Source organism: Podarcis gaigeae (assembly GCF_964106915.1).
Source record: "Podarcis gaigeae genome assembly, chromosome: 11".
Lineage (NCBI taxonomy): Eukaryota > Metazoa > Chordata > Lepidosauria > Squamata > Lacertidae > Podarcis > Podarcis gaigeae.
Genome location: NC_139687.1, coordinates 23,452,388 through 23,470,188, shown reverse-complemented (window position 1 = coordinate 23,470,188; position 17,801 = coordinate 23,452,388). Strand labels below are relative to the sequence as shown.

General features: G+C 40.1%; 1 protein-coding gene across 4 annotated transcripts in view; it reads left to right on the top strand.

Annotated features, from left to right (window-relative positions):
* Positions 1–17,801, top strand: part of FER (FER tyrosine kinase) — a 155,139-nt gene that overhangs the window by 120,433 nt on the left and 16,905 nt on the right. For all 4 annotated transcript variants that reach the window (XR_014556076.1, XM_083702297.1, XM_083702298.1 and 1 more), the window contains one exon: positions 15,939–16,093. Coding sequence is in view for 3 of the 4 variants with exons in the window: in XM_083702297.1 (XP_083558423.1) it covers positions 15,939–16,093 (155 nt within the window). In the remaining variant the exon portion in view is untranslated. The remainder of the gene's footprint in view (positions 1–15,938; positions 16,094–17,801) is intronic.

The window sequence follows — 17,801 nt, the reverse complement described above, 5'->3', positions numbered from 1 at the left end:
AGATTGCTAATATAACTGATAAGCAAGGTAACTGTCCTCATTTGTGAAGATGCTCCCAGTCTTTACAGTCATACCTCATGTTGCGTCCGCTTCAGGTTACGTCTTTTCAAGTTGCATCCCGCAGCAACCTGGAAGTACCAGGCACTTACTTCCAGGTTTCTCTGCATGCACAGAAGTGCTAAATCGAGCCACATACGCAGCCGTGGCACTTCTGGATGCGAACGCTTCAAGTTGTAGACATGCCTCCGGGACGGATTACATCTACAACTTGAGGTTCCACCTTATTTACATACATGCAATCTATGTGTACCTAGAATGGGTAGTTGATGCAGTATACGTCAGTTTTATTTGAAGGACTGTGTGTTCTGTTTTGAGCACACAGTGCAAGAAGAATGTCTTCCAAGTTAGAAAGGATTCAGATAATGTTGTTAGTTTTTTGGTGCAATGGATAGCTCCATCTAGAGTCACTTCCTAGTGCACATTTTGCTCCCAAGTTTTGAAAACGATTACAGCTTTTTAGTACAGTTACCAGTTCATTGATGATTCTGGGTATCTTTGTGTACCTAAAGAGTGAAATATAACATATATATCCCTGATCTTTACAGACTGCAGATTACCTGGCTTCTCTATTCACATTTACCCAGTACAGACATAGCACAGGAGATCATGTCTAGATTGCTTATATTTCCCCAAAGGCTTCTGGGGTCTCATTCACACAGTTTCATCTAAATGTACCTTCAAAACTACAGACAGGCCTTCAAGACATAACTGGAGTTGAACCAGAGTATGTGGAAGATTCCACAGTGCTCTTGGGCATTTTTTATTTGAGTTATTAGTTTTCAAGCTGTCTCTTGTGCTTTGAAGCACATCACATAGAGTGTTATTTTGACAGCAGTGTTATCCACCAAGGGTCACAGACAGGTGAACATTATCCTGTTTCATTTCATTTGTTATGGATCCATAGTTATTCATCACATTGACATTGCAATATTGTGGCCTTTTTTATGTCTTGGAGAAAGAGTTGTGTTATAATAAGTTGCCTGGGCAGATTCATTTTTAACATGCAGTTTAACATAACTTTGAAGCAAAGCATTTGTTTTGCCTCTCAATAAACTAAACATACCACTTAATTTCTTGCTCTCCTTCCCTTCTACCTCAACTCTCTCTTTGTCTCCCCCCCGCCCTTTATTTATGTAAATTTTATGTGATAGAGTTTTCAGTTCCAGTAGTGCTTAGTTCCCCACCATTTAAGACATTGAGGTAGCAGAATAACATCTGATCATTAATGAGCAATTTTAATTCTCTAGAGTAATATTTCCCCTCCCCTCCCCTTCCTTCTCCTTTGAATATAGGGAATCATTTCGTACATAAATTGCATGAACAGGCAGATTTGCTATTATCATATTTGCAATTTGAGTCATTAAAAACCCCTTTGGCTGCAGAAGAGCCATAATGTAGATCCATGGCTGAATGAAAACATGTTGGGTACATAAATATAACTTTTAAAAAAAATTACTTGCCATCGTGCATTATGTAACAATGTGCATTGTTAAATCATATTTTATTTTTCAGACTAAGTGCAGTAGTAACTATTCCCATATTGTCAAACTCAGATTTATTAAACTGAATTCAGAGAAAGTTCAGTTAATAGGAAGCGAACTTGTGGTTGCTCTTGGACCCAATCCCAACACTACTGGTACTGCAGGGATCAGGCCTGATTTAGGTTGGTCCACTGTGACCTGCTCTTAAGTCATGGCACAGCTATGAGCATATGGACAATAGGCATGGTGTAATGATGGGAGAGACAGGGTACTTATGGTCTCTTTCGCTGGAATCCCCTCTGCATCAACCTCCTAGCAAAAAAATGTTTATACAAAAAAATGTTTATATAACCTTGGGTTACATACGCTTCAGGTTACAGACTCCGCTAACCCAGAAATAGTGCTTCAGGTTAAGAACTTTGCTTCAGGATGAGAACAGAAATCGTGCTCTGGCGGCGTGGCAGCAGCAGGAGGCCCCATTAGCTAAAGTGGTGCTTCAGGTTAAGAACAGTTTCAGGTTAAGTACGGACCTCCGGAACAAATTAAGTACTTAACCCGAGGTACCACTGTACCAGGGAAATGCATGGCTACCTATAATACATTAATCTGCATATTTCATTCAGTTCTTTTGGAGTCTTATATCAATTCTGCCTACAGGGCCTTCTTGTGAGAGCCCACAATACTTTAGACCAGTGGTTCCCAACCCACCTAAGGATATCTAAAATCCTGATGCCCCCACCCCCCGTAACATATAATTCTTATTATTTAAAAAGTGAACTCCTATTCACATGGAGTAAGCCTAAAAGGCCATTCACTGTTAGTAACTCATTCTTGAATTGGAATTGTCCCCCTTAAAAATCAAATTGCCCCCCCCATGGGGCATGTGACCCATGTTGGGAACCACAGCTTTAGACCCTCATGCTCTTCCCATAGTATCTTGGGAGAGCAATAAGGTCCCCAGGTCCTCTTGACTACATACAATATGAGGTCTTATGAATCTTCTTCCCAATGTAGAAATCCTATTTTTTGTTTTTTGTTTCTTTGTTTTGTTAGCTACTTGTCTCCACGTTAGGCAAGATTCATAGAATAAATTTATCATTATTTCTTTGCAGCTGCAATCATTCCCCTCTCAACTCCACCCACTTAAGGCACAAACTCTGCAATGCAGCCGCCTTTTAGCACTTGATTTTCACCTTGAAGTACATATTGCATGGGGCTTGCAGTCATTTCTTGAGCACCAGTTAATCTGTGTTGGGGGAGGGGAAGGGAGAAACCCCCACCCCCAGCCCTTCTAATATTGCACAAACCACAGTTTTTAAGTTGTGGCAGCTTAAGCAGATCCATTGGATCAAGCTGCCAGCAATAAGGGCAAACATGGAATTGATTAGACATAAACATTCCTTTTACACTAGCTTGTTTTAAAAGATTGATATTTGTTTCTTATAGAAATAATGGACTTGGTGTGTGGTTTGTATTCATGGCAGGGGCCTCGATGGCAGGTTGACACCATATTTCAAGATAATTGTTACTGATGCAGGATGATTACTTATATACAAAATAATTACACTGCATTTTGCCTTAGGGATGATAGTTTCTTAGACTAAAGACAAGCACACAGTTCAAGTAAAGGTGAATGCTTGCCTATGCGTATTATTTTCTTTCACTCCTGTTCAAAATGTTTATCAGAATGACTAAAGTGGGTCTGAATAATGAGATATATTTCTATATATAATCACATTTTAAAGGTCAGAGAACAAGAGATGGATAGAGTCTCTAGGTGTGTGATAGAAGATTTACTTCCTTTGCATTATTATAAATGTCGCGGCTCATGGAAGAGAATCTATTATGAGACATTTTGTCTAGACTCTTCGATTTCATAAAGCTGTTATTTGATTTTTTTTAATAGCCTGACTTAGCACTGTAAGGTCTTATTTAAAAAAAACCTCATTCCAACCATAGCGTTGAGGCATTCTCCCCGTCCCCATCAAGGGATTTGTGACAAAGTGGTACATTTCTGTTTTTGTTGCATCACTTTCTCCCACACTGATGCCACCTTTTAGTTGTGGTCCCATCACCCCAAGGGTTGCTTACCCGCTTTATCCTGGCATACCTTAGCACTATCTTCTTAAACTATTTCAGAAGGGAATTTGGCTTTTCAGGTATTTCAACAGAGCTGTTACTCTTGCACACCCAGGGATACTTTAAGGCAGTGGGGCTGCCTCTGAAGATGGTTTGGAAACTTCAGCTGGTGCAGAATTCAGTGGTCAGGTTGTTCATCAGGACAAGCTGGTTTGAGCATATAATGCTTATCCTGGCCCTACTGCACTGCCTTGCCAATTAGTTTCTGGCCCCAATTCAAAGTGCTGGTTTGACTTATAAAGTCTTAAACAGCTCAGGACCGCAGTACCTCAAGGACCACCTCTCCCCATATAGACCAACCCAGACCCTGCATTCATCTGAGAACCTTTTTGTGTGTCTAGTCCGCAAGAGGTCTGGAGGATGGCAACATGAGAACGGACCTTCGCTGTGGTGGCTTCCCCTTTTGTGAAATGTTTTCCCCAGTGAGGTTCATTGGCACTGTCATTACGTATGTCTAGGCGCCAGGTGAAAACATTCCACTTGCCCAATTGAACAATCTATGGCGTTTTAAATATGTCAGGGATATTTGTTGTTGTTATGTAGTGTCTTTTGTGTTTTTATACTGTAATCTTATCCTGTGATCTTCAGATGGTATGTAGTTAGTTAGTTAGTTAGTTAGTTAGTTAGTTAGTTAGTTAATAATTGAGGTTTCTACTGAAAACATTTTGGGAAACCAACCAAACTAACTGAACATTTCCTGTTTTATAAAATAATCATAGTCTGTCTTAAACAATGAGCAGGAATTAAATTTGTTTCTTCTACCCCAAAAGACAACTTGATAAAAACAGTGTATTATTGAATTAGTTAATAAATGAAGAGGATGTAGTTCATGTTCAGTTCTTCACATTCCATCCTCTGTAATCAAAGACATGTTGATGCCATTCAGTCCAGCAAAGGTAATTCCTGAATTGATATTTTGGTTGTGTATACCACTTGTGATGACACTCTTTCATACCTCACTCAATAATCTTCTTTGAAAAAGCTTCCAAGAGGGTCTGTCTGAGAATACTTCTGTGTTAGCTCGCTAATCTGCTAAATGGAATTGAAGTAAATCTTATTGAATACCTTATTGACCCTAGACTTTGATAGTGGTTTATGAATGGTCCTATTCCTGTAATGCTACTCTTTAACAAATCTTTCCCGTGTTCCTTCTTTATTTTTCATTGTCTAAAAACATGGTGAATATACATTAACTAAGCTTGGGAAAGGCTTGTATATGATAATTTCAATCAATTAAATTAATTTGTGGGTTTTGTTTCCTTTTGGTTGCGCCCTCATAAGATAATGTGTTAGAACTGGAAAAGGTTTGTGTTATCTGCCAGTGTATTTCCTTAGGAAAATTAACCTTTACATTTCTCTGTTTGACATTTAGCCATTTTGGAGAATTAATTATTTTCTGCATTTTCATACTTAATGTCCTTTTTGTTACAACTGCGACGAAGACATTGTCAGCTCTTCCTCTCGGGTGCCACCTCCTGTGGCTTAATTTTCCGTACAGAAAACTATTCTGTACTAGAATTTCTATCTAACCTGTTTGAAGGAAATGAGGACGTCAAAATATTAGCTTTGGAGTTGTTGTTTTTTGTCCAAAAGGTTACAAGTACCTCAATTCCATGGTGGCAATGAGATGGCAATGAGATGAGATGTTAATAATTTCTCTGAAATAAAAACATTATCTTTATCTACTCTTAACTTTGGGATTTGGAGCCTAAAATTCTTGCAGCAATATTCTGACTCCTTCCTGACATTGCTGTGGCAGTTTATCAGGTGAGGGAGTTTCTATACCTGTAACTGCTGTTTGTTGCTTTGAGGTGCAATCAAATGGAATTTTGCAGCCTTTTTATTTTTATATGCCCAGGCTGACTCAGCAGTTTTCCTGGTGATGTAATTGGCCAATGCGGTTTGAGCTTAGCCAATAAATCCCCAGAATCTTCATCTGACTCTTTGGTCTGAGCAATTCTCAACTCTCTAGCTATGACTGCAGATCCTGCCTGCCTCCTTACCTTGTATCTACTTTGTCCATATGTCTTCCCACCCTGTCTGCTCCTGCAGGTGTCTGTTCAGTTTCAGTGCATTACCTGGCTTTCAAATTACATGCCGAGTGCTTCTCAGCCTGACACCATGGCTGGGATCCAAAGATAAGCACCTGCATGTGGAGCAGTGCTTTTCCTTGTGCATACCCTTTGCATAAACAGATTAACACTTATGCAAAACATTTATTTAGAATAGAGGGGTGTGCTTGTGTGTTAAATACACACTCTAGCCCAAATTCCTTTGTTTGAATGAGAGCTTGCACTGTGCTTGTGTCACACAGCATGATGCGGTGCTGATGAAGAAATAATCTACAAAAAGAGAACAAATTGGGAATTAGAAAGAAATGCTTATGTTAAAAGGTATAATATTGATTGGCTGCATAAAATGTGCATTTCACCCTGTTGAACAATTAGTCTGCTAGGATGAGAACACTTATTATTGACCTCAAAGAAGCTGATGGTTTTAGAATGAACTTATCAAGAGAGAAATAAAGCAGCCTGTCTTGCTAGAGGGGCGAAAATAACAAGGAAATGTGATTGAAAGATAAGAAAAGAATGTTGTAATCTTTCTCCTGTAAGCCAAGTTGTGGGATAGCAAATATTGGATATGAAGTCTAGACTATGGTTATTTTGTTTGCTCTAGAGTAACATACTCATACCCAAATATTTACAGTTGCTGTTCAGGGAATTGCGCTGGTTAGAAAGTATGTGAGGCTAGGGATCATATTTCCCTTGCAGGTTTATACTTGGATGGAAAGAGATCAGAGGTGGGCTAGTCTCCCATGAAGGAGATTAAGCTACATTTCTAAGAAGATTGACCAATTGATGAACAGTGTTGCATATGTTAGAGTTTTTTAAAAATTTAATTTATAACCAGGGTAATTTGTCTTTTACCCTGGCCTTAGGGTATCTTATCATGAATAGTTGCTTTCCTGCAATATTTTAAAAAATCCTTTTCAATTCTTTCGAAGCATCAGCATGTTTCCCCTTCTTCTGAATATTTCATTGGCTGAAATGATACCTAGTTTCTTCAGCAATAATACGCTTCAAATTTTAATTTTGGAAATGGTTAATATTATTAGATCCCAAGCATGCCTTTCCACAAACAAAAGGCCCCTTCCATTTGCAGGAACTGCAGTGCAGTCTCCCTTGCTGCCCTGGACTGTTCCCTAACTTTCTGGGAGCAGCTGGTGGAGTACACGTAGAAGGAGGTATCTGGAAAATGTGTCTTCCACCCACCCAGTCACCCCCCAAGTGCCTGTGGGAATGCCCCAGTAGTGGAACTCTGCTTATTTAAAGTCTGGATCCAACCACTTCTGTCTTAAGGAGACTAACGTAATTTTTGATATGCAAAAGAATCTGTGGGTTCAGATGTGGAAGACCACATTTAGCCATTATTGATCTTGTAGGTAGGATATATATTGGCAAGTTAAGCCTAACCTGTAAGAATTAATTAGCTCGTTCCTTTTGATACATTTTATAAAACAGCAACCAACACATTTGTGTATAAATATCAAAGTTAACCAATTTATATTAGTACAGCAAGACAAGCTATTGAAAGAATGCTTTGCATAGAATTGCAGACTGGGTGTAACCCAAACCTATTGACTTGAACAATGTTTTCTGCGTTCAAAGAACAAAGGCTGCTTAGTCTCTATAAAGCATACTCTAAATTCTGGCCAAAATGTTGGCATAACTCTGACTCTTCCAGACAAATGTTCTTAAAAAGCTAACATTTTAAAAAATGGGCCAACAGGACACCAAAGGAATTAATGTTTCAAAGTACTATGGCATATTAGGCATGTTTTGTCCTAACTGAAAAATAGAAATGAAATGGGAATAATGTTGTTAGCAGTGTGATAAGTATACTTAGAAATAGCACATTCTAGTAAAATACATTTTCCTTTGTTTTTCTTTGCTGCAGTACATACTCTAATTGAAACTGTTCTTAACCTGAAGCACCACTTTAGCTAATGGGGCGTACTGCGGCCGCCGCGCCGCCAGAGCACGATTTCTGTTCTCATCCTGAAGCAAAGTTCTTAACCTGAGGTACTATTTCTGGGTTAGCGGAGACTGTAACCTGAAGCGTATGTAACCTGAAGCGTATGTAACCTGAAGCATATGTAATCCGAGGTACCTGTAGATCCCTTTCACTCCATAATTTTCCTACCCAAAGATGTTTTCCATGTATGGTTAATCTTAGCAAAGCTATACCTTCAGATAGTTTCATTAATGCGGAACTTCCTATAGTTTGTTCTTCCTTCGTTGAGTTTTCCCTTCATTTCTACAGCCTAGAACAGCCTTCATCATGTTTTCAACTACAGCTTCCAACAGCCCCATGCTGCTGGGAGTTGTAGTTCAAAACAGCTGTAAAGCACTGAGGTGGTGAAGGCTGGCCTGGAAAATGGTCTCAAACAGCATTCTGGAATTTCACTGCTGAACCTAAGGTACACAGAACGGCTTACTTTTGCATCTCCTCTGCTCTGAGCTTCTTAGAAGAGGAGTGGTTTAAGTGAAATAATGAACTTGAAGCATCTTCAAGCAGCTGTTTAAGTGATAAAATGATAGGTAGTACCATTAGCTATGTGGTATGCCAGCGACTAGCAGCTGTTCTACAAAGCATATGCAAGGGTTGTTTTTTTCTTGTAGAGAACCACCCCAGCTATTATATTTGTTTCCATGAAATAAGATGTTCTACCCAAGTTGTCAATACTGCATCTATTTGATTAACCTATCCTTACATAACCCTGATCCCTATCTTTTCATGTTCTGAACTGAGGCTGGACTTTGATTGTGATTTGGAACTTAGTCTTTCATGGTATTGATTAATTTTTGTAATACTTCCATTAACCTTTCCACCATCTGCACAATACTTTATCGCTCTTGGGTATAGAATTTGTTCTTTAAAATCTGTAGTAGCCTTCTAAAAGAAAATTCTCATCACGCCAACTCAAGCCTAATCAGGATGCAATAAAAGTGTTCAAAGATAATTTTTTTGCCAACATTGTGGTAAAAATCATAAGGACATTCGAAACGCTTACAGTTTAGGGCCTTTTTTCTTTAGGGGGCTTCTCTTACTCTGATTACTCATTCCTCCCAACGTGCAGTAATCTTTTGCAACTGCAACAAGCCCAACTATTACATCTAACTTTGCTATTTTATCCCTGCCATCACACATCATTGAGATAGAAAAAGGATACGACCAACTTATGTTAGGATTGTTTTGAGTCTGTGAGCTCTTTTTAGGTGCTTTCATCAAGCTCCTTTGACCTTCATACTTTTCCAAATTGCATTCTGGCAGATGTTAAAACTTTCATATTATCACAGTATAGTAGACTCAGAGTGGGACTCTAAAAATGCTTCACCTTAGGTGGAAATTACCTTTGAATGAAAACACATTGTTCTCACGTTTTGAGAATGTGGGTGCTGATAGCCATTTTTCCCTCTTGATATTAAACTGAATATCTGACCTTCTCTAACAAAGCGATTGTGTTGGAAAAATGATTGTTTGTTTTGTCACTGGAACAGACTTTCCATTCAGTTTTTACCAAAACAGTAAGCAGTGTTAAGCTAATGTTTGGATTTTCTATATGAATGGCAGTGATTTTTCAGTTTACTTGGGAACAAAACAAAAGACTGAGCACAAAATTTTGAACCTTGGCACAAAGGGCTGTCTTGTACATAGGAATAGGGAGAAAAGAATCATTTTGGGGTGAGTTTTTACTCTCTCATTACACAATGTCGTGCCCTCAGATGATAACGATGACGATTTATTACATTTCTCTACTGCCCTTCATCTGAAGATCACAGGGTGGTTTACAATTTTTTAAAAAAACAAAACCATACCATAATAACAAGCAAAAACAATAACCTCCCTCACAGTTTAAAAGTCCGTAACTTGCTTAATTAGCCAAAGGCTTGGGAGCAGAAGAATATTTTTGCCTGGTGCCTATAGTTATGTAAGGAAGATGGTAGACGAGGCTCCCTGGGGAGAGCATTCTACAAGTGGGGAGCCACTGCAGAAAAGGCCCATTTTTGTGTTGCCACCCTCTGAACCTCTCAGGGAGGAGGCACATGAAGAAGGGGCTCAGAGGATGATCACGGAGGCGTTGCAGTCCTAAGCTGTTCCAGGCTGTATATGTCAAAAACAGCACTTTGAATTGGACCTGGAAACTAATTGGCAGCCAGTGTAGTCCGGCCAGAATCTGTATAATAAACTCAAACCATCTTGTCCCGGTGAATGACATTGCTGCCAAATGCTTTGCTTTCTCTGGAGGCTCAAGTGACCTCAGTGGTGCAGACTGCCTTCCACCCCTATCAGAACAGGGATAGCCTAACTACTGCTGTCTATTCAATGGATCCAGAAGTATCCCTGAGCTGTGCACCTGCCCCTTCAGATGAAGTGTAACCCCGTCAAGAGCAGACAATCTCCTAGCCATCCAGTCTAGGGGACCACCCACTAACAGTGCCTCAGGTTTTATCTGGATTAAGTTTCAGTTTGTTGGCTCTCATCGAGTCCATTACCGAGGCAAGACAATGGTCCACCTGCAGGTGTAAAGGACAAGCAGAGCTGTGTGTCATCAGCATATTGCTGACAACGTACTCCAAACCTCTGGATAACCCCACTCAGTCGTTTCATGTAGATGTTAAACAGCATAGGTGGCAGAACAGAACCTTGAAGAACCTTACATTGAAGACTCCAAGGAGCTGAAGAACATTCCCCAAGCATCATCCTCTGAAAATGTCCATCCAAATAGGACCAGAACCACCACAAAGTGGGTTGTATAATAGATTATAATAAAGTATTACCAACTGGCACCACTTTTGCCTATCAAAAAAAGTGGTAGTTTATAATTTGAATATCTCATTTCTTATTGTATGGAGCTTCTAGCACTGGAGTACTTAATGCACGAAATTCTAACTGCTAATTGGGACATGTTGTCAGATGATATGTTCACTGTATCCAAAAAATTCCACCTGCCCAATTTATTATTTTGGGTGATTTAAATGCATGAATTGGGGCCAACAACCAAAATACTGTATCCCAATTGGGCTTTGAAGGAATAGATAGAATACCTACCCTGCTGTCTGTTCCCTGCTCCTCTAAGGCTAGATTAACTAACAGAGCAGGGTTAAAACTTATGGAATTTTGTATTGCCCATAAAGCAGTTATCTTAAACGGACTGAAAACTTTCCTGGTGACGATAAATTCACGTTTATCTTGTCAAGGGGTCATAGTGTAGTTGATTATTGTATCCTTTTCTCTAAATCTACACTGATGTTAACTTCTTTTCTCTTGGACTCCGTACAGAAAGTGACCACTCCCCCTTACTTCTGACTATACAATGCGACCCAGCAAAAAAGACCTTGAAGCCTGGTAACTCAGATCAGGCTTCTCATAGTATTCTGAAAGGGATTAGATGGTCCCACAATTCGAAGGGCAATTTTTGGACTCTGACAAAATGTTACATTTGAGAGCAACCCTTACTAACTCACATTCTATTAAGGTAGTAATAGCAGCTTACTTCCAAGTAATAGACTTGTGTGGAACAATAGCCAAGCCTGCATCTTTACCCCGTCTAATCGCTCCCCTTGGTTTGACCAGAAATGCTATACAGAGAAAAGATCGCTCAGAATATCATTCGGAGATTTTCACAAAAAGAATGACAAACAACCCCACCCCCACCCCCCATTTTGCATGTAGGAAGTTATATAATGAACTTATTGCTAAGAGTACTTCATCAAGTGGTCTTCTCAGATCAGTATGCATCATCAGCGGTTTGGCATATGAAGCAACATTTCATGAATAGCAGACATGGATCATGAACCTAAACATGAAATAAGTGCTAATGAGTATTCAAGACTTTAGATTCAAGGACTGTCTGGTTATGAACTTGCCAGGTAAACAAAGTCCTCAGCTTGCATCACCACAGGGAAGGAAATATGCCATATCTGAGATTGGATCTTCATATAATACAGCTAAAAATAAAATCTTATCAAACACAGTGCTGAATTATTGAAATTGGACAAAGCTAAGGCATGTTTTTTAAACTGCAGAAAAGAAATACGTTGAGACAGAAAAGAAATTGAATTGCAGACCTTTGTTTCGAGACATAAATGAATTATAGGAAAAAGGTCTTTATTCATAACATAGTCTCATGTTTCGATCCAGCACATTGAAACAATCATAAGGGCAGAAGAAATTTATTGTAAAGTCAGCAGTGATATCACACCGTGTGTGTTTGTGTGTAAAAACAAAGAAAATCACATTATAGATTGAAATGGGAATGATACAAAATCCATCAAAACAACTTGAAAATAACTTTAGGATATATTCTCCCAAGTGACTGCCTCATTCTTAACAGGTCTGCCAATGTATAAGAATATATTTTTGAATACTTTACTGACATTATTAGTCTAACTGCATTATCTATTAGTCATAAAAAAATTGATTTATTTGGCTACAATTTTAGTCTGTCTTCTCTAAGGAGTTCAGTGTGACATTCACAGTTCTCTGTCCGCCACATAACTCAGTCCATAGAACATGAGACGCTTGATCTCACAATTGTGGGTTCGAGTCCCGCATTGGGCAGAAAGATTCCTACGTTGCAAGATGTTGGATTCAGTGACACCCCAGGACTCTTCCAGCTCTACAGTTCTATGATTTTAACCTCACAACAACCCTGTGAGGCTAGCTGAGACTGAGAGAGCTGCATAGTTGAGCAGGAATTTGAACCTATGTCTCCCCAGTCTTAGTCCAACACTCTAACCACTGCACCAGACTGGGGCCACATCCAGACATTTTAAACCCTCTTATGCCACTTAAACACTCTATAGCGTCTCCCCAGAAATTTTGGCAATTGTAACTTGTTAAAGGTGCTGAGAGCAGTTGAGAGAGCCCAATCCCCTTCACAGAGCTACAGTTCTCAGAGTGTGTGCCCCCCCCCAAAACCAATACCTCTATCCTGGGAACTGCGGAAATTGACCATGGAAAAATATACTTCCTGCCTCAATATGTCCCAGTCTAGGCAATGTGAGCATCCATGCAGATTCACAGCCCATGATGCAACCAGTTGCTATTACTGCCGGCATGTCCTAAAAGGTAAAAGGACCCCTGACCATTAGGTCCAGTCGTGGCCGACTCTGGGGTTGCGGCGCTCATGTCGCTTTATTGGCCGAGGGAGCCGGTGTACAGCTTCTGGCGAACCAGAGCAGCGCACGGAAACTCCGTTTACTTTCCCGCCGGAGCGGTACCTATTTATCTACTTGCACTTTGACATGCTTTCGAACAGCGAGGTTGGCAGGAGCAGGGACCAAGCAACGGGAGCTCACCCTATCGCGGAGATTCGAACCGCCGACCTTCTGATCGGCAAGTCCTAGGCTCTATGGTTTAACCCACAGCGCCACCCGCGTCCCTATCCGGCATGTCCTACTTTTGCCCAAATAGGTTAATGCCACTGACAGTGCTTGAGAACTTGCCTTGGATGGTATAGATTCTCTAATGCCCATCATCCCTGCTTGAAGTGGAACTTGTATACACATTATACAGTCATTTGAGAGGGGCAGTCACTCAGTATGGATATTGTCATGCATGCATGGTGACTTTGCACAGAGACTGCAATTTTCACATTCTTGTGTCTGCTTTTTCTGGTTGTTGGGTTTGTCAAGAAGTCTTCCTTTGAGTGATTTGCAAATCCATAGTAACCACGATATTGCATTCTAATGTTCAATAATTCATTTATTCAAGATGTTCATATCCGTTGCCCTGATGGTAATTTCGTGCCAATACTTAAACCAGTATGACTCTTATTGCCTTTCAGTAGAACAACATCAGTTTTACACCCAAGAAAGCACAACAGAAATAGGTCTGTGGCTTGTACCCAGCTTGCATATAAATAACATTCCATTTAAAAGCCTGTATAATTTATAATCTTAATAATCCTTAAAGAAATCTTAATAATCCTCAAAGACACAATTCATTACTTATGCATAGCAACCTGCCTGCTAGCAAATTATCTGTCTGTGCTAAAAGCAAATGACAAACTCTTCATAAATCCTTTTCTCAGGAATGACTACTAATGCTACAACTGTAATTCTCTACATTAAATTCCTGTGTTCAAAATAGTTTAATGTTATTTTTTCCTTTGGACAGCTGTGCTCATAAACAAATGGAAATATAAGCTCTTTTATAATACCTTTAAGAGTGGGCCGAAAAGAGTCTCGCTGTTGCAGGATGGCTTTATACTGAGCCTTTTTGCCTTCATTTTTAAATTTTAGTTCCCTTTTCACTAGCACAGTCCTCAAAGGCATTTGAAACTGTGAGAGCAGCCTTGAAATGATAAAGGATTTGAGCACGTGAGGCTCTGATGTGAAAATACTTCTACTGCAGACCTGGCCACAAATCCAAGGAGCAAGTTTTTAATTCTTTTAAGCTGTTGCGAGTTTTCACTAGATTGGGTTTTTATCCTGTGAGGTTTTATTTATTTTGCAATATGTTTCTTCTTACTCTTTTGTAAGTCTCCCTGGGAATGCCAATTGGCCACCAAAAGACAAAATACACATTTTAGAAATAATTAACTAAATAATGGTGCTGCTAAGTGCCACAACGTTCTATTTGTTTTCTCTCTCTTCTCTGTCACACATTCAGCTATCAGTTATTTGCATGAACATGTGAAGAGTTAAGTATGCTCACACAAAGAAAAACTAAAATAAAGCAGACCTTGGTAAAGGTCTATGCTGCTTATAGAGATGACCTAAGGGTGATGGCAGACTAGAGTAATAAATTTACAGAGAAATTTCACGCACGTATATATTATATGCTGCTACTAAAATTACAACTATAATATACATCAGAGTGTAGAGTTTCCTCTTATTTGTCACTCTAATTGGCTCATAGAGAGATCCTATAAGTTAGAAAAACAGGTATCAAAGTAAAAAAATAATAATTTTTTTATACCCTTAGTCAGCCATGAAGCTCGCTGGGTAACCTTGTGCCAATGTTCTATCACTAAAGAGCAGGGTTGTGATCAGGGCTTTTTTCCAGCCAGAACTCACTGGGACTCAGTTCTGGCAGCTCTCAGGTAGATGCCCTTACCATTATAAGAGAACGAGAGGCATTCATGGTGAGTTCCACCACCTCTTTTTCTCGAAAAATAGCACTGGTTGTTATTATAACGGAAGAAGAAACAAGTCCTTTCAGCTCCTGGAAGAAGGTGAAATGCAATTCATGTGTGAATAGCAAGGTGCAGAATTGTAACCTTGAGTTTGGTGTCAGTATTGTGATTGTGATTGAAACCATTGATTTCCTGCTCTTGCAAATAGACAAGCCCATTGAATTGAATTGAGCCAAGTCATGTCTGTTTGTTTCACTTGGAGATATGGGTTATGTTCTCCCTGTGTTTCCCTCCTGCTGTTAAACCAGCAGGTCTGGGTTCAATTCTCCATGCAGCTGTGAAGCTCATTGGATTACCTTGAACCCAGTCACTACCTCTCAGCCTAAGGTACCACCTAAGAATTGTTGTGGGGGTCAAACGACTGAGAAGGAAATCCATCAATTTATATAGACTCAACTTGGTATATTTTTGAATGGACTTGAACTGACACGTGTTATTTGTTGAAACAAATTTATTTAAAATACTTTGTGAGCTATTTGCTAATAAATGGTTAATTTTTGTTCTTTCCATGGCTCTAGCCTTTACCAAAACCCGTAAAAACTTAAGGAGAGGCTAAGGACACCATCTTTAAATCAGAAGCTACATTGGGACTATTGCAGGGGGGGTGGTTGGCTTTGGAGTTTGTTTCTCATTGGCAGTCAGTTGGTATGATGGGGAGCATGTGTGAGCCTAAATCATATATGATTCCCCTGCCTCTTCTCTACTCTTGGCAGTTCCAAGAACAAGACTTTGACTTCAAGCTATGCTATCTTCCCACATCAAATCTCATTTACTGGCCTGCACTCTGCTGGAAATAATAACCCTCAAGGGCAGCATGGTCACAGTGCTCTGTTGCCTTGCATGCACTTATTTTACTATTTCAGTAAAAATATTTTATTTTTCAGGAGCCATTATGCTTTGTGATCTTACATTCCCAGTGGTGGATGAAGTTTTTCCCCAGAACAGAAGGGATGGGAGGAAACATTCTTGCACAAGCAGATTTAGGTTTTGAATATAAAAGTACGCTATCGTTTTGCATTGTATTTATAAAGGCTGCATCTTTTTCCACACAGGGACCTTGCTGCAAGGAACTGCCTTGTAGGCGAAAACAATGTCCTGAAAATTAGCGACTTTGGAATGTCTCGTCAAGAAGATGATGGAGTATATTCATCTTCAGGATTAAAACAGATTCCCATCAAATGGACTGCTCCAGAGGCTTTAAACTATGGTAAGGGAATACTGTTGCTAATAGTTTTGGTCCAAAATATGCTGTGTGATGTCTGAAAATATAAAGGAGATGTACAAATATTTGTAAGAAGATATTTTAAGATTTCCCTTTCTCTCAAAAACTAGGACACCACAATTAAACCGCATCTCCTGTCGCTGCCCAGGGCGGGGACCACACTGGGGGGCAGGGCACACCTGTGGGTGCACTCAAGCACCGGAGCCCAGCAGAGGAGAGGGCGGTGAAGTGTCCGGGTCAGACCTGGTTTACGAGTGGAGCTGCAGCCAGCTGATGACTGTACCCTCCCCTCCCTCTTGGCCAACCCAAGGGCGGCCCTAAGGAGAAGGAGCCCCTGCTACTCCATTCCCAAAGGCTGGGCCAGGGCACTGCTTCCCTCAGTGAGGGAGCCTATCGTGGGGTTGCCTGGTTGCACCCCCTCAAAAAATGCCCCTGGACTATGCCCCCTTGCGCACGCACAGACACACCACTACTCCACTGCAATTAGATATCAACTCTTTCCCTTAAAGGAATGCTTCATCAAAATAATTTAACATCTCTAATAATTACCATATTTTAAACTTCCGTACGAGCTGCTTCCACACAAGCCTCCTTGGCTACTATAATCTGCCTCCGAGGGCCTTCTGTAGTTTATCTTTGGAGGTGAGGCAGTTTAGGAGCACAATAGGGCCTTTTCAGTTGTTATACCCTGACTATAAAATGCTACCCCCAGGCTTTCTCAGCAGAGACTGACTCTGATGTATTTTATATTTGTTTGGACCCCTAGATGTTTGGTGGGTGTGTTCAAATCTTTGATGTAGATATCATGTATAGTTTTATCTTTGATTACTGTTCTGTTTTTATGTGATACTATTGCATTTTTTAAAAAATAAATCAACATTTTAACATTAGCAGCTCTAGGAGATTATCAACTGAAAAATAGGGTATATTTATCTTTTAAATAAACTGATTAAATGCAGGTATAGCCATAACACTATGGCTTTTTGGCTAGAGCTTTGTAGTAGATTTCCTTGTAATTTATCCTGATTAGATAAACTTTAACTAAATGAGAACATACGTAGAATAAAAGTAAATAGAAATGAGTAGGAAATTAGCAATGGATTTTTCAGACTTTTATTCTGGAACCTACTACACAGGTGGCACTGTGGGTTAAACCACAGAGCCTTGGACTTGCCGATCAGAAGGTCAGCGGTTCGAATCCCCGCAACGGGCTGAGCTCCCGTTGCTCGGTCCCTGCTCCTGCCAACCTAGCAGTTCGAAAGCACATCAAAGTGCAAGTAGTTAAATAGGTACCGCTCCAGCAGGAAGGTAAACGGCGTTTCCGTGTGCTGCTCTGGTTCGCCAGAAGCGGCTTAGTCATGCTGGCCACATGACCCGGAAGCTGTACTTTGGCTCCTTCAGCAAGATGAGTGCCGCAACCCCAGAGTCGTCCGCAACTGGACCTAATGTTCAGGGTCCCTTTACCTTTACCTTACTCCTTGTGTTAGCAGTTCATGAATTGTCATAGGAGATGAAAAAAACCGAAATCGCCCCCCACAAAAACCTTTTAGAGTTACTTATGCAGCACTCTTATGGACCTTCCTGCTGTTGTTGTTTTTCAAAATAAATAAAGGCACTATTTATAAAGAGGAAAATTGCCTATAACGAGATCAGTTGGCCACAAAAATAGAATAAGCCAAAGTGCTCTTAGTGA